The 22,211-nt window shown below is 49.7% G+C and overlaps 8 protein-coding genes across 8 annotated transcripts; 4 read left to right on the top strand and 4 right to left on the bottom strand.

The window, feature by feature from the left end:
• Positions 1 to 2,391: 2,391 nt before the first annotated feature.
• On the bottom strand, positions 2,392 to 2,672 carry N7532_001195 (uncharacterized protein; the record flags this gene model as incomplete). Its single annotated transcript, XM_056613689.1, has 2 exons — positions 2,392 to 2,535; positions 2,592 to 2,672. 2 exons carry the CDS (start codon positions 2,670 to 2,672, stop codon positions 2,392 to 2,394), a joined length of 225 nt encoding a protein of 74 aa, XP_056478730.1.
• A 242-nt stretch (positions 2,673 to 2,914) lies between these two features.
• Positions 2,915 to 4,489, bottom strand: N7532_001196 (uncharacterized protein; the record flags this gene model as incomplete). The annotated part of the gene is made up of 3 exons (XM_056613690.1): positions 2,915 to 3,552; positions 3,602 to 4,315; positions 4,366 to 4,489. 3 exons carry the CDS (start codon positions 4,487 to 4,489, stop codon positions 2,915 to 2,917), a joined length of 1,476 nt encoding a protein of 491 aa, XP_056478731.1.
• Positions 4,490 to 6,094: 1,605 nt separating this feature from the next.
• Positions 6,095 to 6,409, bottom strand: N7532_001197 (uncharacterized protein; the record flags this gene model as incomplete). Its single annotated transcript, XM_056613691.1, has 1 exon — positions 6,095 to 6,409. The coding sequence occupies one exon, from the start codon at positions 6,407 to 6,409 to the stop codon at positions 6,095 to 6,097; it is 315 nt and encodes a 104-aa protein (XP_056478732.1).
• A 2,827-nt stretch (positions 6,410 to 9,236) lies between these two features.
• On the top strand, positions 9,237 to 10,472 carry N7532_001198 (SNG1 family protein; the record flags this gene model as incomplete). The annotated part of the gene is made up of 1 exon (XM_056613692.1): positions 9,237 to 10,472. The coding sequence occupies one exon, from the start codon at positions 9,237 to 9,239 to the stop codon at positions 10,470 to 10,472; it is 1,236 nt and encodes a 411-aa protein (XP_056478733.1).
• Positions 10,473 to 13,019: 2,547 nt separating this feature from the next.
• Positions 13,020 to 13,811, top strand: N7532_001199 (putative allergen; the record flags this gene model as incomplete). Its single annotated transcript, XM_056613693.1, has 1 exon — positions 13,020 to 13,811. The coding sequence occupies one exon, from the start codon at positions 13,020 to 13,022 to the stop codon at positions 13,809 to 13,811; it is 792 nt and encodes a 263-aa protein (XP_056478734.1).
• A 1,902-nt stretch (positions 13,812 to 15,713) lies between these two features.
• N7532_001200 (uncharacterized protein) lies at positions 15,714 to 17,428 on the bottom strand (the record flags this gene model as incomplete). Its single annotated transcript, XM_056613694.1, has 5 exons — positions 15,714 to 16,604; positions 16,663 to 16,797; positions 16,845 to 16,951; positions 16,999 to 17,142; positions 17,194 to 17,428. The coding sequence occupies 5 exons, from the start codon at positions 17,426 to 17,428 to the stop codon at positions 15,714 to 15,716; spliced, it is 1,512 nt and encodes a 503-aa protein (XP_056478735.1).
• An 862-nt stretch (positions 17,429 to 18,290) lies between these two features.
• Positions 18,291 to 20,209, top strand: N7532_001201 (fungal specific transcription factor domain-containing protein; the record flags this gene model as incomplete). Its single annotated transcript, XM_056613695.1, has 2 exons — positions 18,291 to 19,715; positions 19,775 to 20,209. 2 exons carry the CDS (start codon positions 18,291 to 18,293, stop codon positions 20,207 to 20,209), a joined length of 1,860 nt encoding a protein of 619 aa, XP_056478736.1.
• A 1,474-nt stretch (positions 20,210 to 21,683) lies between these two features.
• On the top strand, positions 21,684 to 21,998 carry N7532_001202 (uncharacterized protein; the record flags this gene model as incomplete). The annotated part of the gene is made up of 1 exon (XM_056613696.1): positions 21,684 to 21,998. One exon carries the CDS (start codon positions 21,684 to 21,686, stop codon positions 21,996 to 21,998), a length of 315 nt encoding a protein of 104 aa, XP_056478737.1.
• Positions 21,999 to 22,211: the final 213 nt, after the last annotated feature.

Here is a 22,211-nt window from a genome sequence, read left to right on the forward strand (position 1 = left end):
AATTGCCCCGGAAGCCCATGAACGGTTTGCCCATGGCGACGGATCGAAGACGCGCAACGAGCCCTTATGTGCGGTGTAGAGTAGATGGAAGCGCAGTGCGACCTCTTCAACTCATATACTCTGGTGGATTCTGATGAACGAGTGGGCGGTGGATAGGCTGGTTAGCTCGTGATGCCCGCTATCTCGCTGCGCGAACGCAAGCCTAAGTATGGGGTTGCACTTTCGGTGCTCGCCGGTCCCCGGTGATCGACGAGACTGCCGACTTCGTGCAATTTTCCCCACAATTCCAACTGTGGAGGCGGCGGGAGGCGACCGACCTCGGTCAAATTAGCCCTGGGATGCCTTCACCAGGCCCCGGGTCGCCCCATCCCGGCCTCAAGGGGCTAGGATACGGGGTAGAGTCCGGGGTAGTGGCTTCTTGGATTTTTCTTGGTGCTCGTGTTGCAATGTCATCTCCGCAAATGGTCTAGGGAGGGTGCATTAGGGGGCTTGGTTTGGGCCCCATGGGTCTGCCGAGAATGCATTTCGATGGAGTAAGAGCGCAAGGGCAGGAGGAAATCCGGGGTCGGGAGATGCATTCTATGTAGTCTGCAAGAAAGTATTTGGATTGGTGGACACGCTGATCGTGGAAAGCACGCAATTAGCTCCACGCGGTCGATGCTTGACGACATGCCTTCGGTCTGTAGCCGGTCGCAGTTGCACTGGCCGCGACTGCTGCGCTGGCTCTCGTGTGACAAATGGAGTGCATGTCCCGTCCACACTCCACGCTGGCTGCAGACAATTACCTAACGACAAACATCGCGTCGCCGACAGTTGTCGAACTAGGTTTGTGTATAGTTCTTGGAACGGGCAAATCCCTGCCGCCATCCACGTGCTAGCGGAAAGTATCACAACTGCCGGAGACCTGCGGCGGTCGCAGGCGTTGGCCGTTGAGCAGCAATTGAGGAGCAAATGTGATGGCTCTAAGAGTCACGAGTACTGCCTAGGGTATCCAATATTCCTCCTAGTCGACCATCACCAGCGATCACCACGATCACCACCGACTATGAGTCTGCTAGGGCAATGGTGCGCTGCTGCCGCTTGAATCCAATGCCGAGAAGCTAGCGGTCACAGCGCCAGCTGGGACCATGCTGGTTAAGGTTGCGACCGTGACTTTAACCAAGATCCCTAGCAAGAATTCAATACTTATTTCATTCGATGAACCGATATCAGATCGGAGGACCTTCGTGAACATCGGGTATATCTCAGGCCAGCTGAAGATTGCAGGAACCGTGGTGAGAACGAGAAGCACATGCATTGCCACCAACCACCGTTGTGGGGCCCTACGATGTGAACCTGACCGCGCTGCCACCACAGAAGCAAGCGAATGTCTCAGGCTGCTCCAGTTGGGCTGGACAATGACGGTCGACCATTGTTCTCGAACACCAGCACATTGAGACGGGGGCATGCGCAGTGAATATGTTACATGTGCACAGTACTCGACCATACAGCGCTTGAGCCTCGACTCGCACGGTCTAGCGCCTCGAAGCGGCTGCAACCCTGCCAAGTCCAATTTCCGATCCCCGGCATCCATTTGTAGCTAGAGCTGGGGGCTGGGGCGAGTTCAGGTTGTTGCTGAGCTTAGCCCTACTCAATTGCCGTCGTGTATACACACTGTCAGTATGCTTCTGAACGTGCAATCCGCGTCCACCAGACACCGTCGAGCAGCATTGATCCAGGCCAAACTCCAGACTCCGACATTCCCCCCTTGTTGCGACCCACGGATGCGTTGTGGAGCCTCGCCCCCAAGCGAGCTGCCATACGTAGCCCGACCTCCGGTTTCCGGGCCTGGTAAGCCCGATGGGGCTACGCTGTTTTTGCTGCCGGAATTGCCGGAAAGCGCATCGAAGCGACGAAGATTCGATGGATGCGAAGTGCCAAATAAACTCAGGTGCAGCTGCCGCGAGTCACGAGTTGCTTAGTCATGCAGTTGTAGTTAACTTAACATTAACTTAGATGAACAAGGACAGTATTCCAATTTGACAACATCCTAGAGGTGCTAAATGTCTGGCCGCAATCACCTTGCCTGAGAAATAATTGAAAATAATTCCGGAATTCTGAGCACCTTTTGGCATGGAATTACGGATTTTCGCTAACTGGACCATCTGGCCCTCCGTCAATAGCCTCGGGCTGGGAAGCCGAGGCTATCAGCAATGTCCACTCCGATTATTGATTCCCACTATCAAATAAGAAATGTCAAAGAATTATTACAGAGTTAATATCCTACATCCTCCGGCTCAAGCAATCGCCTCTTGCAAACTAGTTATCTCGTCTCCAGTGCTCCCCGTTAGTGGCCCTCAGCCTGTGCTACAGTTGTGCAGTTGAAAATCCGTAAACCAGAGAGGTTCGACATCAAAGTCCCGTCGTTGTGCCATTACCCGCTTCGTGCATATCCGTTATAGAAGTAGCGCGGGATCTGCCGTTGCTCGTTGTAGCCGTCACGTCGACCTCGCCGCTACCGTTAATGTAGCAGTCGACGAGGGATGCATAATAAGACTGGTCAGTGTCAGCGACATAGAGGATAAAGACTGGCAGAGCTTGTTAGTACTAACCTCCAGATCAAGACCATTTGTGTCGGTCAGCTCGCTGTAGACTTCAGCATCCATCTGGTTGTTGGCACCGCTATAGGGCATCTGTCAAGCATCGGAAATACTAGTGTTGTATCTATGAGATGCAATTAATCCATGTCAAAGTTTGCGCTGGCAAATCGAAGTCACTTGCGATATTTAACTTAACAAGTGGCTCTGTTCAGTTGGATTGATACTGTCTAATACATAAAGATCAAAGCAAACACATAGCAAACACAAAAACCAACAATAGCTATGTAACAGTCCAGTTCCCGTATATAGTCCGTATATCGTCAACAGAATCTCAGCTAACACTCGTATTTCGGAGCAGTAGGCATAGTCTGCACAACCTTCTCGTCAGACGACTCCACAGATTCAACCTCCTTCCGATCAAAGATCTGTGCAACCTCTTCAAGCGATCTGCCCTGTGTCTCCGGGAACAGGAAGTATACAACACCAATGAAAAAGACAAGGCAGCCCAAGTAGAGGGAAAAATATCTCCAGTGGAGAACGGAAAATGCAACCGGATTCACATATTGGTTAAAGAAGCAGGCCAGTGAATCCGTGGTAAGCGTGATAGCGAGACCCTTAGCTCGGAGCTGGAATGGGAGGATCTCGGCTGGGTAGGCGATGAACAAGGGCATGTAGGCGAAGTCGTAGGATCCACAGAACAGGAATAGCATTGGCACGACTGCGATTCCTGCCTCAAGGATATGGAGTTCTGTGAATAGCCCGGACATGACTGTGCATGTTGACAGGAATATCAACATGAGGGTCGTCGCACTCAGCCATAGAACACGTCGGCCGTAGCGATCGGAAGTACTCGCGCCGCCGACAGCGAATATCAGGTTCCACACCTGCAGACTGATGTTGACAGCCGCCTGATGTGCTGCATCGTTGATTCCGACCGATGAGAGAATCGGAGCGAGATAGTAAGAGATGACGCCTGCAAATAGTCAGAAACGAGTCAACTGCAAGAGAAGAATAGTCCGTACCATTTCCCGTCCATTCCTGCATAAAGCCCAGCAAAATGCAAATAGCCAATCGATGCGCGTCGCCCTTAGTCTTCAAAAACGAACTCCACTGTGAAGCAGCCTCCAAACCCGCCTCAGCATCAATACTGCTGCAAATCTGATAAAACTGCTCTTGCACTACCTTCGCCTGTCGATCTCCATTCCCATGATACCGCGTAAGCATAGCCAACGCCTCACCCTTCCGCCCCTTCGAAACTAGCCATCTCGGACTTTCAGGGATGACACATAGCGCGACAAGTTGTAGAGTTGGATAAATGATCTGCATTAGGCAAGGAACTCGCCAGGACCAGCTATTCTGTAACGATAAAGTGGAGAAGGCGATTCCAGCCGCTGTAATCGATCCGATGAACCAGACGGCGTTGTATAGTCCAGTCAGTGTCCTTCGCTGACGGGGGTGTGCCGATTCTGTGATCAAGAGGGGTGCGGCGGTTTGCGAAACGCCTACTCCCATTCCCGTGACGACGCGGGCCCCGAAGAAGGCCCATGGGTGTGCGATGGCGGTTTGGATGATTGCTGCTAGGATTACTAGCATTGCTCCGATACTGACGCATGTTCGGCGGCCCAGACGATCCGCGATGTATGAGGCAGGGATGAAAGTGAGGAATGATCCCAAAGAAACGGCGGCGATGATGAGGCCTTTGGCGCTGGAGTTGAGACCGCTTATGAACAAAGCGACTTTTGCGTATTAGCATCAGAAAACTCCAGGTTGTGCGGAGATAGCTCACATTCAGGGAGGACGAGCAAGCTGTTGATTTGGCTAGCGTTGTACCCCGAAGTAGCAGACGCAGACAGCATCAAAGCAATGCCGGTGTTCAGCTTTCGCAGCCCACGGTCAGTAGTTGGCGCCATCTTCTCCTAGTTGTCGACAGGCAAAATCTTCACCTTTCACAAATACCCTTAATAGCTGGCTCTAGCTATTTTATTTTATAAGCTAGCGGACAATTAATCGGATAATTAGAAGTTCTACATTCTTCGCCATTGCTCTTGCTGATCTTGCCGCTCATGGTCATGCTGGTGTACTTTCGTAGCTGGAATGTAGGGGTAAATTTCCCTGGGCGAATCACAAGACATCATTCTAAGAGCTTGTACCAAAATGTCAAAAAGCTAACAGCTTCGGGATGACGATATGCAAGGACTTCCGAGCTAGATACAGGGAATTTGCAATAGCTCGGCCGTAGGAATTAACCACGCGGCCCTCGGTGCTCCACCCGTGTACCAGTATACTTTTCTTGCAGGGCGTAGGCAGCCGCAGATCTCGGCATTTTCTTAGCCCTTGAGCTCGAGCTTGGGCTCGGAAGATGTGACAAATTCCCCGCGGTGGTCAGCAGCTCGAGCTTGGAAGCTTTCACGTGGGGATGAGCATGAGTCAGGGAAAATGTTGAGGCAAAATTCGGGGTAGGCAAGATGGATCCAGTTTTCAGACAGAAACGAGGGGCAGCAAAAAGAAATGATAATAAATAAAAAGAAGACACAAAAACATACAACAGCAGGGATTCGCATGTGGTCACCCACCATACTACTAACCTGCCGGCGTGTGGCTTAAGTACGGCTGAGCGGACGGGAAGCCCTGTTCTCCACACCCTATGGTCGTATGTACTGGAAACAGAATAAAACGGATACATATTATTTATCAGGTGTGTATAGTTCATCTCAATATCTGAAATCAGACGATCGATTGTCATAATTTTATCAATTGAGCTGTGATTATCTCATTATGACCTTCCCCCCACACGAATGCCATCCCTTCAAGCACCCATAGCTCCCAGCACCTCTCTCGAGCGCGGCATGACATCAGTTGTCAACATAAAACATGATATGGACTCTAGATGTAAAGTTTTATTGTTGACAGCAGCAGGCCTGAATCATTGACAATATTTTAAAATCTAAACCCGAGCTTATATTTTCGTTTTGGCGAGTCGTTGTTGTTGACTCCGACCGGAAAGCTATACTAGTCAGGTATATTTCCGAACAGTCCGACGGAGTGCTGCCTGCGCACAGCTTAGCTCACAATCTTCAAGATTGACTGTATCGAGATCTTTGCTTCTGAGTGTCAATATTCAAGCCGTTTCGGCTCTTCATCTCATCGAGAGTATAGGTGCGAGACGAATCTTGCTCTCAATGTTCAAAGATCCAAAGGGCGATCTTTTTAATCCTACAGTTGTCAAGAACATGGGGTCGACATTTCATAGCACAGGTAGAGGATTTTGATAGGTACCACAATTCATTTTGACATAAACAGATAGCTCATACGATTTCATACAAATTTGACGTAACTGCATATACTCGCAAGTCGCAAAATCACGAGACATCAAGTGAAGAGATCCAGCTCTCGAAAAACACAAACAAATCATTGACAATTTTCATCGTTCTTCATCGTTTCTCGTTTCTTTGGAGGACTTCCACTCCATCCATAAAATGATTGCACTTCGGAGCATAGTGTACCAGGGACTCAAATCAAGACTCCTCCAGCATCTCATTCGCACAATGCGCACTCGACTTGCCGACTGACTCCAACATCTTATCGATCGTCTCGTGTGGCACCCCTGGAATGGCCATACGGGACATTGACGCTGCGCTCGGTCGCTTTCTCGTCTCGCTATTCGTGGGTTTTTCAAAGGACATTTGCAAGATTTTTTTGTCCAAAACGCGCTTCATCTTGGCAAGATCACTCGGGCTGAGCTTGTGCTCGACATTCGCTTTGTCCATTTGTTTGTTCACGCAATGCATAAGAAGAGTGTGCTTCGAGATTGCTGCGGCAGTGGCGCCCATGATGAATAGGAGGCATAAGAGGAAGGAGGCCGGTAACTTCATTTTGAGGTATTTGGAGAGAGCTTTCGTTGAATCATTTAGTCAATATTGATAAACGTGCTTTCGGGATTACAACGAGAGTTAAATACTGAGGGCAATAAAGGGTTTCCAGCCTCGGTACCCTACATACACAGGTGTTTCATCATTCGTTGCATGATCTGCATGAACATGGAGTAAAAAGCATCATGATTACTCTCATGGATTTTGATTTTATCCTAAACCTGGGGAATTTCTGTTACTCAGATGACTTCACCTGGGGGGCTCTTGCCTACCTGCCTTTTCGTCCCAGTTAGAGTTCGAGTGGCATGAAAGCCACAATTCCTTATTCTGACCAGATGTAACCATGAGTCCCTGGGATTTGCATTCTACTCGATTCTCCGCTACGACGCAGTGCCAACGCAGATCGGAATTGTGTTACTTGGATTTGCCGACTGAAGGATTAGGGCATAATCCTTCTTTGACTAAGGGGTAGAATTTCCGAAGCTATTCGCAGCACCGCAATCCAAATTTGGGTAGTTTCGTCCGGGGTTTGCGTGTGCCAAGCTCATAGGAATGCAGATCACATTCCACCAGCCCTGCCGATGACACCTTATTAAACCCCGTCAACTCCTTGACAATCAGAAAATCTGGATTTTGAAGATATTGAAAAGGCCCAATCGGACCAAGTTTCCGAGTGGCTGCTGTCAATCTTGTGATATTCTCACTACAATGCCCCTGCAGGGGACTCAGGAGGAATGAGGCGGCGTTCGTATAGCATATGTCTAAAAAAGATCTCAGGCTGTAGCCAGTCACGTACCGAGTGAGTATCAAAGTGCTTGACTGATTTGGTTTACCCGTATCCTCATCATGCAGCGTTTTTAGTATCATTGATACTGATGCGGACCCTAAATAGTCAACACAGCATTAATCAGCGGGAGCTTAATAATTCGAACACCGTCCAAGGTCGTATTCACATGCTCGACTGTCAGGGATATCCCCAGCATATTTTCCCCACTTGCTTCTCCCTTCTCAACGGCACCACCTCCAATTGGTTGAACCACGACCCAAATTGACATGGACTTTGTGGTCAGTTGACTTTTCGCTCCAATTTCTTGCGGCTCCTTGCGACAAGCAGATACAGTAGATTGGAATAGAGGTCTACATCCAGATACATCGCCAATATACTCGATCTCTGCTATGCGACCGAATTTGAATGTGCACTTCACAGGTGTTGTCCACAATATTTGTTCCAAGACTCGACATTGAGGTGAGACATGGAACTGTGAACTCCCATGTCTCAACGTATTCAGAATATTCAATGATTTGTCAACCTCTCAACGTCCTCATTAGACAAATCTCTTAATTTCCAATCCTTACTGCTTCCAATCCTCACTGCGGAGTTAGTAATAATACTTTTTTATTTTTTATTTTTTGTTGTTGTTGTTGTTGTTGTTGTTGTTGTTGTCCGACTGAATGTACCTTGCAACGTTTTGGGTGAGCTTTATATATTTCGCGCAGGTAGCTTCCGAAATAGCATCGGCTCACAGAGCCCCAAGAACCGGAAAAAACACACTCGAACATAACACCATCCAGAATACTAAGCGGATGCTGATTTGAGTCTTAGTCTTTCTTACCTTGAATGCCCACTGCGATGATCACACACTGCAATGATCACACCTCTTCGGGGCGTACACACTTGACAGGGGTGCTTCATTGGGTGATAGATGACGTCATCGACCAAGAAGTAGATTCCGCTAAACATGTCCAGTGTAGAAAGCGATCACCGTTTTCGGGGGTAAATATTTTCGAGAAAATATCTGAAATCAGACCGCCAAAGTTTGAGCGAGATCGGAGTCCCAGGCCTCTCTGTGTCCTTGCAGGCTTCGATAATCTGGACGTTGTTTGATCGCGCAGACAATCATCGAGGTCACGTGACTAGATCTCGTGATTGGTATCGCGGCACAGCCTGCTCGAAACAAACTAGAGAGGCAAGGAAGACCGGTGAATGATGATAATTGAAGTATACTGTGGAACAGAAAAACATTGAGTTCAGATTTTGCTTCAATTTGGCGTGTCTTCGCCAAACACACAAAGAAGAAAACTCCGCCAAGACTTTTACTAAGTACGCATATTATCCCTCTAGTTAGTTATAGTTGCTCAATATTTGTCTTTTTTCTTCTATACACGGCTCTGCCTTCCATTTTTAGCCCCGCTATTGTTTAACCCAATTATTAAGTCCATTGGACATTCGTAACGGGAATGTCGTATTTGCGTGCAAGTACTACTATGTAACTTACCACTAGGACGGCCATCAACATCATTCAAAGAAAGCAGATACCTACCCATACGGATAATTGCGCAGCTTCTTGTATAAAACCAGGGGCATCTGCAGTCGTTGAGAATGAGGCTTTGATAGAGTGAGAAAGGTAGAGAAACATGCATACATGTTAAAATACTTGCATAGTGTGAGCTTGGAGATTTAGTCTCCATGAATAGGTCTCTTTCCTGCCCCGAATGTAACACCTAAGCTTGTACCCCGAGCACCTTCCCGCAAGCACTCAAAACACAGTCAACTATACTGCTTGTCGTATCGAGCTCGCCGCCTCGCTTGACCTAGGCCACCGCCCCTCCGTCACACTCATCCCACTGTCCGCTCACACGCATTCCCGCACAGATTTTCTCTTCAACATCTCCCTCATCCACACCTTCTCACCGAATCCTCATCTCTTTCTCAGTCACATCACATCTGACTGAAAAGACAAAAGCCACCTTACTTCGATCATTCGGAATTGTCTGCAATCTTTTCAGGATGCCGCTTCCGAAGCCCTTCATCGGTGCCCTCGTGGCATCGTTTGTAATGCTACAGATCCTCTTTCTTGCCAACATGGCATACCTGTTTGGCACAGCATACCACGGTTCATCCCGCGTGGACACCTTCAAGATCCTCTACGTTGATTACGACGATGGAGTCATCGGCAATTCGGTGATGCCAGCTTACCACGGATTGGCCAGCCCCGGCTTCCTAACCATCGCTCAGCAAAGCCCATCTGACTATCCCACCCCCAGCGACATCAGACAAGTGGTATGCAAAGGAAAGTACTGGGGAGCCATCTACGCGAACCATGACGCCTCTTCTCGACTCTCGTCGGCTCTTACCTCGCCCACGTATGCTGAGCACTACAACGGCTCCGACGCGCTTACCTACGTCTGGAACAGTGCCAAGTACGCCGCCCAGGCCCAGACAATTTACTCCGACCTAGAGATCCTTGTGGAGGCGACCAGAATTCAATGGTCTGAGAGCAACGGAACGGCGGCTCTCATGAGCGCCAACACCAGCGATAAGTTCATTACCCAGGCACTCCTTAACCCGATCTCATCTTCGTCCATCGACATCAAGCCCACCAACCAGGGTGTGCGCTTTTACTACAACAGCCTCACGATGGTCATCCCGATCCTGCAACAATTCTTCTTCATCATGGCGCTAAACGGGATCTTTGGGGAATTCAAGGCGTACCGCGAGCTGTCAATTAAGGCAGCCGTCATCCTGCGATTCGCACTGTCCCTGGCCTACACCTTCATCGGGTCCCTGTGTATGGCAGGCTATATCTGGGGGTTCCGAGAGGATTGGCATGTAAATGGCCATCAGTTTGCCCTCACTTGGATGGCTATCTGGCTGGTCGCGCACATTAACTTCCTCCTCATCGATGCAGTGACCGTTATCGTATCAATCAAGTTCATGCCCTTTGTGATTCTGACCTGGATCATCTTAAACGTCTCGAGCACGGTTGCTCCATTCAACCTGTCCCCTGGTTTTTACCGCATCGGGTATGCATTCCCAGCACACGAACTCTATGAGATCTTGCTGGACATCTGGACCGAGGACTGCTTCCCTTCCCTGCACCGGGACCTGCCGATCCTCTGGTCTTGGTGGGTGGTTGGCCTGGCCGTCTTCGTCGTCGGGATGCGCCGCCGATACACCAAGGCGGTGGCCCAGGACGGGGACCAGGAGAAGGAGGAGGTTCGTGTGTCCGGCCTTACTGCGTAAAGCAGGTGCCAGTAAAGGAGGTAAGTGAGGCCGTTTTTCATGATTAGTGATATCACCACGGTATGTGTGGTGATCAGTATTGTTAACCGGAAATTCAGGCATATCTATTCTTAACCCGTTCTGCCTACTGCAGATTGTATGAATAAGGTAAGTACAGCCTAAGACTATCACGTCTTATATTATCGCTCACGTGCGCGATAATCTGCCCGGTCACTTAGCTGATCACCTGCCCGATCAGGTCGCCCTCCCCCGCGAATTTCGACTACAGAAGACCAGACACGCAAGGGTGTAACTGATCTAGACCCTAATCACTAAACCATATACCCGGATATGCCTGCATTCCCTACTATGATAATCTACCTTACTATAACCTCGGGTCACGTGCACACATGTAAACTCCAAGTATCAATCCCCTAGCCAAGCCTGAACAAAGAGACCGATCGCATGCCACCCTCCAAAATCTAGTTTAGACTATTCCAATCCTCGAATTTAACCGGCTTAGATTTCCGCACAGAGACCAGACACCATTCGCACCCCCAGTGGAACAGTGGGACGAGAAAAAGACTCGGTCTATTGTGTGCGGCCCCGCCGAAGGGTATCATAGCGATTGGAAAAAGTGGGAAAATTCTGAAGGAAGTGGGCTGATAAGGACTGAAGGCCGAATAGAATGGCAGGTCGTGAATATCCGTATTTAATCGGACCTGGGAGGGCTGTGGATACCCGATCGGGAACCCACAACCCTCCCAAGCCCTTACGAAGCTGTTGTACAAAACATCGCCGAAAGAATGCCGAGGGTCTCTTTGTGATTGCGTATGTAGGGTTGCAGTTCCACACATGAGAACAATCCGTATTCTTGGCCTTCTTTCATGCTTTCATCGAAAATGTGCTCTGTCGAGATATCGCCTTCTTACTTCCATTCGCACGAATATTGCTCGGATGACCTCGTTTCCGTACTCCCCCACCTCACCCTTATTCAAGTAGGAAGTTCCCATGGAAGCGAAGCGAGCTCAGGAACAATCCGACTTTAGCCAATTGTCCGCTCGCCCATTAAAAATTGAGTTACAGAGAAGAAGGGACTGATTGGTGCATTTTACATCCTGCCCTGCCAAGAATCCGCAAAGCTTCACCATTCGTTGAGACCCACCACATGACTCCACGAGACTCCAAGACCACCCCACAAAAGACCCGCTTCTGCTGACTGTACAGCCAATCGCGATACTTTCTCACATGCCCTGGACCATGCGGTGACTGCCCATGGCACGCTGCAAAATCAGCACAAAATTAGCAGCCACCACGTAACTCCCTTGGCGACATCGGGGGAAGAGCGCAATGTCTTGAATTCCAGCCCGCAGTCCAAGTATTGGCATTGCACATGCAGTTGTCGTCGTCGGGGTAGGGGCAGGGAAGTGCACATGCCTAGGCACTGAACAACTTCAAGTCAATGAAACTCGCGCAAACTCGTGCCAAGTCTAGCTGATTCCAAGCCGTAGAGCCTAGTGTACCCAGCGGACAGCCGGATCGTCCACCGAACTCCTTTGCCGGCCAAGAGGCCCACTGTACTAAATTCTGAGCTGTGCTACGTGTCTTCGCTCTCGCCCATTTAGCCAGAATTCGCGCCTCTCCAGCTGAAAAGTTTGATGGCTTCCACACAGCACTTGTCTGGGCTGACGAAACCACATACAGACTTACATACAAATTTGTCTATCTGTCCCAATACATACCATCACTGGCAAACGCCACGCGCTCCGTAGAAAGTTGCCCCTGGCGTCCCAGACGGACAATGCGGAGGATAACCAGAATATCACAAGATTCCCAAGAGTCGATGGCTATGTCCAGACTTAATCCAGAGACCACACCGGTAGTCCCTCTCGCTCCACCATGGAAAATTCCCAGGCCCATCCCACCCGATCCAACGAACACAATTGAGCGCAAAACTGGGGGCTCCACGAATTACGACTTCAGTAGGCGTTCGAACACGCCTCTTTTGCACGTCGCCAGCCACACGTACGCCAATCGCAGATCCCACAATCAACCACAATCCCCACCGAACCGCGGACCCAAGTCTTAGCGCCAATCGTCAAACGGTCTTGCAAGCCACGATCCACTCCCACATTTTCGACATGGCCTGGAACACTCGTCAATCCCACGGCGTCGGCCCTTCTGGAACGCCTCTCGACAAGCCCGCCTTCTTCCCTGACGTACATGCAACCCCGGTGCATTTGCCCATGGATGTGCTTCAGGTACCAGGCACCGTGGCTTGCGACAGGATTTATGGGTCGAGGGGTAAATCTTTTTGGTCGGAGGCGAACGTAACGGGCCACAAAGACGTACCCCCAGTCTGTCTGAAAGGTATTTATATCCTCATTTCATCCCTAGATTTTCATCTGTCACACCACACTCTCTTTTTGCAAAAAAACTACGCTCTTTTAGTACCAAAAAGGAGGTTTCATACTTCTGTCATTCCTTTATACAGTTGTCTATCGAAACTCTTCCACCACTCTCTCTTCTACAACATTTGACCTTAGATTGTTATCAATCTCTACAAAAATGCAGTTCACCAAGTCCATTCTGCTGCTGGCAGCTCTCACCACCGGCACCCTCGCCCGTCCCTTCGAGGGCCACGCCCGCCGCCAGACTCCCACCACCTCCGCGGCCAGCTCCAGCTCCTCGTCCGGAGCCTCCTCCGGCTGGACCAACATTCCGTCAAGCGGCTCCTACTCGACCAGTGGCTTTGGCGCTGTCACCACATCTTCCGGTAGCGGCGTGACCTACTCCGGCAACGTCGGCAACCCCTACGGCAGCAACATCATCGAAGTCTCCGGCGACCAGGCCAGCAACTACCAATATGTCGTGCAGTTCACCGGCTCCAGCACCGCTGACTGGACCGTTGCGATCTGGAACAAGTACGGCGAGGACGGTTCCATGGACGGCTGGTACGGCAACGCTGTCAAGACCTTTACCCTCGCCGCCGGCGCCACTAAGTACATCGCCTTCGACCAGGACTCGCAGGGTGGCTGGGCCGCTGCCGAGGGCTCTACCATCCCCACCGACTCCAACGGAGGCTATGCCTCCACCTGGGGTGAGTTCGACTTCGGCTCGTCCGGCAACTCGGGCTGGTCTGGCTTCGACGTTAGTGCCATCGCTGCCCAGAACGCGGGTCTCCCCGTCCAGGGAATGAGCCTGTGCGATGCTCTTAGTTCCACCTGCTCTTCGATCACTGCTGATGCGGCCTCTGTCGACAACGCCTACACCACTGCCGAGACTGATATCGGTGGTATCGGGGGCAACCTGTCTGGTGACGCTGTTCGTCTGGCTTGCACCATCGACTACAGCTCCTAAGTGGGTGATGTGTCGGTTTTGAGTTTCTTTTGCTTTGCAATTCAATAGACTTAGAGCGCGCTGTTTCAGGCGCGTGCACACGAGCAGGGGTCGAATGTGTATACCTAGCCCGGTTGGTATTTTTCTCCCATTCTTTGTGGATATAGAGACAAGGCTGGTCCTTTTTTGTTTGACTTTGTTTCTTATCATGACCAATACCGGACTGGTTTCACAATTCTTTTCCAATAATTGTAGATCTTCAAATAGTAGACGCCAGTACTATCATGAAATATCTTTCAGCTGAGATAGGACTGGCTGGTGTGTTGTGGCGCATGACCGCATCATTGCATACGCGGCCGCTGAGGGTACCCACTTTCCTATTTGGGATGTGCGGCGAACATGTCACTTTGAATCAGCGGCGATCAGAATAATTAGTAATGGGAGCGACCACAAAGGGATTTTGAATTAAATTTTTGCTATTTTTGAATATGTTCAATCTCGAGGGTTCCCGAACGCCGACGGCAGCTTAGACAACCTGCCGCCTATCGGGGAGTTTCGGCCTCACACAAAGCTAAGAAAGCAGTCAAAAGTCCTTCAACTCAATCCAGTACCTTATCCATCAAAGCTTTTGTTTGCGATCGGGGTAATGCTATATTTGCGACGAATGTCTAATTCTGGCTTCGGAACGGAGAAAATGGATGGAACAATGGGGAAAAGCAACGGGAATAGAAAGCCCATGAATGTGCTAACCACAACAGCTCAAATATACAAAGAAGCTTTATTTTCGAGCATTGAGAAGATCAAGTAATTCTATTCCAGCTGTATTCATCCCAGGTCGTGGAAATGGCCAGTACATAAACAAGCCATGCGCCGAGTCCTGGATATGAAAACGTTGAATACATCACACCACAAATTTCATCAGAAGTCACAGCCACTCGCACATAACCCTTTCACATCATCAACCATGACATTCGATCTACCCATTCTCCCGCCCTCCCCAATATCCTCCCTAACCCAAATGAACCAGTCCTACGTGGACGTCTACATTCTGGTCCCTACAAAAATACACACGCTTCCTCCTAAACCTGGTAATGGAGCAGAACAACATAAACTTCTACCAAGTCTCAGACAGACCCTCAAAACAGGATTGGGAAAATGACTCCAAACGCTTGCTAGCAGTTTTAATCAACAACCTGGGCTACCTTGAAGAACAGACCAAAGCATTTAGTCCGAGCCGATTCTCAGCATGCTCCATGGAAAGACTGACAAACCTCAGGTACGAAGCAAATAGTCTTCATTGTAAAATGGAAGCACATTATCCGGTTTCATTGGACGACCAGATAATGATCCAGATGATGCAGACCGAAATTGGAAGGTTGCAGATTTGGCCGAGTGTTGATTTGCAGGTCGCGCTGGCTCAGGAGTCGCAGGCTGAGGCTTTGAAGTCATTTTCCAGTTTGGAGTACTCGCTTGGTGAGAAGCAGATGGTTGTGTCGCCACCGCAGCAGTATTATGTTGCTGCCAGGCGGCTCTTTTCTTTGGTGACTGTGGGTGTGGGCAGTGCTCTGAGATTCTGACACAGAATGATTTGAAGGCGTGCGGAAGAATTAAGGTTGAATTTATCGAGTAGCGAGGAAAGGGGAGTATTAACCACTCACCTATGGCTTTTCTCAAATAGATATTGTAATTGCGTGGGCTGTACTATATCAGATGTTTACGACACACGGAGTTATAGGCTGGAATAGACAAAGCACTCGCGCTTCCTACGAGATTGAGCTTTTGTTGCAACCACCGGAGTATCTTAGCAGGCCATTCCGTATAGGCATAGGGATAGAAAAAGAATGGCGCGAGTTGTGACCATGTATTCCTTAAGAGTTAAAGCCGGAAACAAGATATTCCCTGACGACTAGGCAGATCGATAACCTAGACTGCCCTCGTTTCACTCCTCGTCTCCTTCTCGCCCAACTCCGCTTCATCTAGAGGCGGTATTTCAAATCCCTTAAACTTCCTAACAGAAATGCCCTCATGGAAAAGCCGATCAACCTCCTCAAGCGACTTCCCTTGACAATCGGGCACACAGAAGAATGTAAAAATACACGCGGCAACAGCAATACTGCCAAAAATGAATCCGACCCGCGAATGCAGACCTGCATATCCATCATAGAGAAGGTAAGGAATGGAAAAAGTCACTGCAAAATTAACAGCAATATTTACCAGTGACGCAACGCGCTGCGAGTGATCTCGAAGCGATAAAGCAGGTAGCTCAGTAACAACCACATAAGTGAGCGGTCCCCAACCTAGTCCGAAGCCCGCCGCGAAAATAGCCATCATGGCTGCGATACCTGTACTTTCCCCATGTATGACTGGATTCGCGGTTCCCAGACCCGCCATCGTGAATAAAGCCGCAGCTTGAACCGATGCACCAGCAATGAAGAGCTTCCGCCGACCAATCTTGTCGTTAAAGAAGTTCGACCAGAGGCAAACTGCTACCCCGATGCAGCTGGTTATGATTGTAAAGTTGTAGGTATTAATAGTGTGCAGGGACTTGACGAAGATAGCGCCGTACTGGCTAGCGAATGCTTGGCCGGTTGCCTGTTGGAAGAAGCTAATTGCAATGACGATGGAGGTCCGCTTGAGATTGACGCCTTGGAAGAGCTCAGTGAAGGCACCTTTCTCGGGCTCGATGGCCAGGCCGAGCTTTAGGGAGGCTAGCTCGGCTGCGATCGCGTCGTCGGTCAGTATCCCGTGGCGGAGGCGTTTGAGAGATTTTTCGGCTTCGTCGGTGCGTCCTTGGAGGAGGAGCCATCGGGGTGACTAGATGCAGGGAGAGCGTCAGCTGGGTCTCTACTCAGGATTTGGCGAAGTAGTGTACCTCTGGAATGAACCAGATTAGACATAGGATGATCGAAGGGATGGCGTAGAATAGCCCGAAGGGAATTCTCCAGGAGTTGTTGCCTTCGATAGTACTAGTTCCTCGGCATATCCCATTGATAATCACGCCTCCCATCTAGAGATCGGTCAGTGTTGATCTTGAATTGGGAGTGTACGTCTTACATTGATGCTGAGCTGGTAGGTGCCGACCACGAAGCCACGAACTGGAGCAGGCACGATCTCAGACTGGTAAACGGGTACCACAGATAATTCCATTCCGACATAAATATCTGGACGGATCAGCTCAGTACTGTCGGAGAAGTTGAAGGGTGCTCACAGTTCAATATCCGTGCAGCAAGAATCTGCGCTTTGGTCTGGGAGGTCACAGTGATAGTTGCAGTCACAAGAGCATAGCAGCTCATAGCAAACATGCATCGACGACGCCCATATTTCTGACTGATTAGACTCCCGATCATTAACCCTGAAAAGTGTCAATGTCAATCTCAGCATCCCGCTGCTTCAGTAAACATACCCACAGCAAACCCAATATAGTTCAGACTATTTAACAGTGACAGGAAAGACGCCGGAATAGCATACTCGTCCGTTTCCGCATCATAGTCCCCAAACTGCTTCGTAAATGCAGTCATCGACTGCGTCGTCGAGAACGCCTGATTATCAAACCCATAGTTGATCTGCGAGATCGCGATCAGGGTACACGACAACGCTAGCGTTCGATTAAAATGCTTTGCGATAACCGATACCGACATACTGCGAGTAACCCAGAAAAATGTACGGCAGACAGCGCAGGTGCACGCTCAAACCATCGCGCGAACGCCAGGAATTTCCTGACTTTTGATGACCCCCATCCAAGAAGCTGCTCAGGCTAACGCCATGACCTCAAGCGGAGACAATCTGACGAGAGACCGACAACCGCTGCCAAATCCGGCTATCGGTGACCGAAAGCCGATTAAGTTAAGCATGGCGGTATTAGATTCGAAAAAGCGTGGGAAAATGCGGGGAACGTGTCAAGAGTCGCCGTAAATTCGCGCCTTTGTGGAGAATCGATTCGCGTGGGGCCAATCGTGGACGCGGCCAATTCGCCATAAATAGCAGCCATGTGCTCATCGTTCTGGTTGGTTTGAAATGTTTTTCTGTGCTCTGAGACATTTACTGAGGGCGCAGTTCTTTTGTTCAACATCATGGGCGTTGAGGGTGACAAAATGGCCGAAGAGCCGAAGAAGCAGACGTGTCTGCAGTGTAGAAAGCGAAAGGTTCAATTATGAGCGAGTCTAGGCAAGAATAGGTGTTAAGGACTTTCTTCAGGTGCGATGCGACGGCGAGCTCACGGGCTGCTCGAACTGCAGCCGACTTCAGTTTTCCTGCCTGTTCCTTCCACCGCAGGGCATGCCCGCTCACACCAACAATGCTCCTGCAACAATCGCGCGCGAACACTTCGGCTCTCGAACCAGGTACACAATCGGTGGAATCGAGCGACGCCGCAGCCTTAAAGCATGTCGCCCTTGTCGGACTTCGAAATCGCGCTGCAGCGGCGGCTGGCCGAAATGCCGACATTGCGAGCAGCGAGGGTTAGATTGTCAGTATCTGCCGAGTCGACGAAAAAAGAACGCGATGGACTTGTCGCAGATCACAGTCCCAGTGCTTCCAACTGCTGTTCCGAATGCACACGCAACTTCTAGCACTCTGGCTCATTTCCCGAAGACTCGCGATGTGACCCAGCCAGTCTACGAGCCAAAGAGACATGGCACAAATCTAAACATCAACATGGACTTACCGGGTGACAAAGTATTCCTCGAATCCCACGTCAACGCGTACTTCGGGTCCTTCAGCACGATTCCACAGTACGCTTTCCTCCACAAAGCCACCTTTCTCCGAGCTTTCCATCACGACACTGTCGACCCTCTCTTCCTCCGCTGCGTCTGCGGTATTTCCTCCCGCTTCCTCCAGCCCCAGTCCGATAATACCTACGTTTCCTCGTGGCTTCAGGATGTGGAGGCACAGATCTTTCCACGATTGGGCGACATGAAGGTACAAAATTTGCAACTTCTCCTGCTACTGATTTGCTGGTACTCGCTGGAACGTAAGATCTCGAATATGTGGACCGCATCAGCGATGGCCGCACGGATTGCGTACGGCATTCGATTAAACTACGAAGCGCCTGGGAATGTGCCCTTTCTGTCGAAAGAGGTCCGCCGACGCCTTATGTGGTCGATTTTTATGCTCGATAAATACTATGCCGGTGGGTTTGGAGAGTTAACGCTTTGCAATGCCGAGACCATGCATGTCAATTTGCCCTGCGAGGAGAGGAATTTCGAATTGGATATACCGGTTACAACATTTCCGCTGAACACATCACCATCACAAACCTGCAAGTCTGTTAGTGATATAGGAATAATGGGCCACATGTCTCGACTCGTCCAGATCCGGCACGAAGTGCTAGCGTACGTTCCTGAGATGCACTCAAAGTACCATCTAACATCAAACAGAGTTACAAAACAAATCATCACCAACAAGGCCAACCCATACGATTCCAGATCTGAAATCCAAGCTCTATCGACAAAGCTCCAAATGTTCATCGCAAGCCTCCCAGCACACCTCCAAAATACCCTTCCAAACCTCCTCAGCCGTGCCTATACATCTGACATATGCGGCTACGTTGGCCTGCACACTCTCTGGCACCAATGCCACTGCGACTTATACAGGTTCATGATCCCAGGGATCAGGGAATCCATCCCGGAATACATACTGCGCACGGTGCCGACATCATACGCAGACGAGTGTCGACGACTTTGTCTACATTATGCGAATGAGATGTGCAAATTGTGGACAGAGACGATGCGGGAGGCTGATATGAGCCGTATCACGGATCAGGCGATGGGGATTTATGCATACCAGTGCGCGAATATCCTGATTAACTTGTGGGATTTGGACTCTCAAGGTTGTAAACCGAGCGATTGCGAGCTACGGAGGTCATTGGCTGGTATCGTGGGGCTTTTGGAGAGGTTGGCGGGGATTTATCCTATTGTTGCGGAGATTGTGAGGACCCTCTTCCCTTGCCTTATTTGCAGGACCTGACCGACGATGCTCTTTCACAGAAATCCGAAATAAAATCACTCATTGATAACCTCGACATCGTGACAACATTCTACACCAGCCACAGCCATACTCTCTACCAGCAGTCTCTGACTGCAACTTGGAGAGCCAGCCTACGGCAGCATGGGACACAAGAAGGACAAACCACGTCTCGATTTTCGCTGCTTGAGTCTCTGCACAATCAGAATAAATCGGAAGAATCCCACACAGAGGATACGGACACGGTCAATATCGCGGCTGACACCCATCTTCCAGGGGCTGGTACAACTGTGGAGACCACCTATTGCCTCGATGTATCTCAACCTCCACCTTCCGAAGAACTTGTGACAGATGACTTTTGGTCAACGACCTTGAATTTGGACTTTGATTGCTACGATACGCGTGTGGATCCTTTCTGTCGTGTCTTTGAAGATTGGGCTCTAGCAGATGACTCCTGAAAATTGAATGTGTTCATACGTCGGGAGTAATTCGTCACCACTTTTGCAGGTAGAATTTGAAATGGGGTCCGTGAGACCTTCCAAACAAGAGAAAGAAGTAAAAGCAATTAAGGAGTGGAAATAAACCCTCTATTAATTGGACTGTAAGCGATGGTCAAGCTGGTTCTGGAACTTGTCATCCTGAGCAGAGGTAGACGACTTCATCATCGTCCTGTGTCGGTTCGACGCTAGCCTCGTGATCTCTTGCGACCTTACGGACCACCTTTAACCTTTATCTCGTCTACTGGCTCCTCGACTGTCCTGCCTTTGCCTTTTACATCCCTGGGTAACTGGTCGTCTTTCGGGGCAGGGTTCCCAAGGGACGCAACGCGAGATCACCTGACTTCCCTGATAACTAGTTAACACATAACTAATATAAAAATTGTCGTGCGAGAAAATTTCGACCAAAAAGTGGTCTCTGAGCCCTGCAGGGCTCGTTGAGGCCGATTTGCCATTGAAACTTACTATCGGTTTTGCTGGAAGAGTGAACGCATCGTGAGTTGTTTAGCAGGCTGCAAGGAAACCGGACAGATCCCACACAGAGAACTTTTAATCAGAAGAGTTGAATTATTCTTGCGGCTCCTCGAAACATCCCCGATACGGCCAAAATTCGGTCGTGTTGGCTTGATGTGTCCATCGGCAGCAGAATCTGGGAATTTGGAGCGGTTCTTCGCGAGCCTAGACTGTCAGGCTATCATCACCCATTCATCAGAGATGTGCATGCCGGTAGGTGGCCAATTTTTAAACATTTCTTCAGCCGAGTTGGACACGAGGACGTGGGATATCGGCGTCGGCTCTTCAGCGTAGTACACAGAGTCCCCAGCTTGGATGTCTTTCAACACAAAAATATGTGTAATGATATCCGCTTGTTGATGATGTATAATAGTTCCAAAATAATTTCCCAAATTGTGTTGGCCAGACAGGAATCGTGCAGGGCAGAGAGAAAAAGGATACGAAACGGTTAGGCGTAACATTCCTCGAAAACAGAGTGCTCCCCATGTTACTCTCTAGCTGAGGACCATCAAGTGAGTTGAGACTGAAAATGGAGGCTTGGTTAAAAACATTGGAAACGCCGGTTGGAGGCAGTAACCTCGTATCCAATGATCGCAGATACCTTCCAGGCTCAGTAGCTCTTTGCCAACCACCGACAATATCGCTCGTCTTCCTCAGGTTCTAAACTCCGGTGACTGACCTTTAGGTAATATTCCTGAGCACAAGCAGCTCGAATCTTCTCTTGCGCGAATTCCTTTGCCCGCGATGCTGTATTTCGCATATATCTGTCCCAGCTTAGCGTCCACTCTGGGCAATGAAATTCGCCACGGCTGCTCTTTCGACACGAGACTGGAGTGTCGGGGATAGCATTCAGGGTGGCAGTGAATCTAATAGGGAATATAGACTCGATTGACATAGGGATTTGCTCTTCTCAGTATGATGCATGGCATATCCCAGTCCGTACTCCAGAAAGGAACAAGCAGGAACTGGTCTCGTCATTTTCGAGTCCCCACCCTGGCTTCAACCCCCTGGAGAATCGCCTAAGTTGTTGAACCTGCAACACTTCGTCGCCCATGTGGAAGTAATTCACAAAGCTGAGCAAACTATAACACATGAAGCACCTCATAAGGCTATTCCCGACGAACCAGACATCGAGACACCCGAGCGCAGAGATCAGCACATGGATGGCACCCGATATGAAACTAGCAACAGGCCGACTCACTTCACTATTGCTTGGTCACGATCGATCGTCAGTTGATTTGTGATTTCTGATCTAGAGGTTTTGAAGTACAGGGTCTCGCCGAAGCTCGGAAGCCTCTTAGACAAGGGCCCCCGTGATTGTCCTGATTATCTCGTAGCCAATAGCAGACCTGTGCTGCATTATCTCTTCAAAATCGCCATTGGCCGGATGAAAGGAGCGGCAATAGACTTATCCGCTTAGCCGTGCAATGCAATCATTCCCTCTTGCACA

The sequence above is a fragment of the Penicillium argentinense genome, assembly GCF_028826775.1.
Source record: "Penicillium argentinense strain IBT 30761 chromosome Unknown utg000002l_segment0_segment0, whole genome shotgun sequence".
Lineage (NCBI taxonomy): Eukaryota > Fungi > Ascomycota > Eurotiomycetes > Eurotiales > Aspergillaceae > Penicillium > Penicillium argentinense.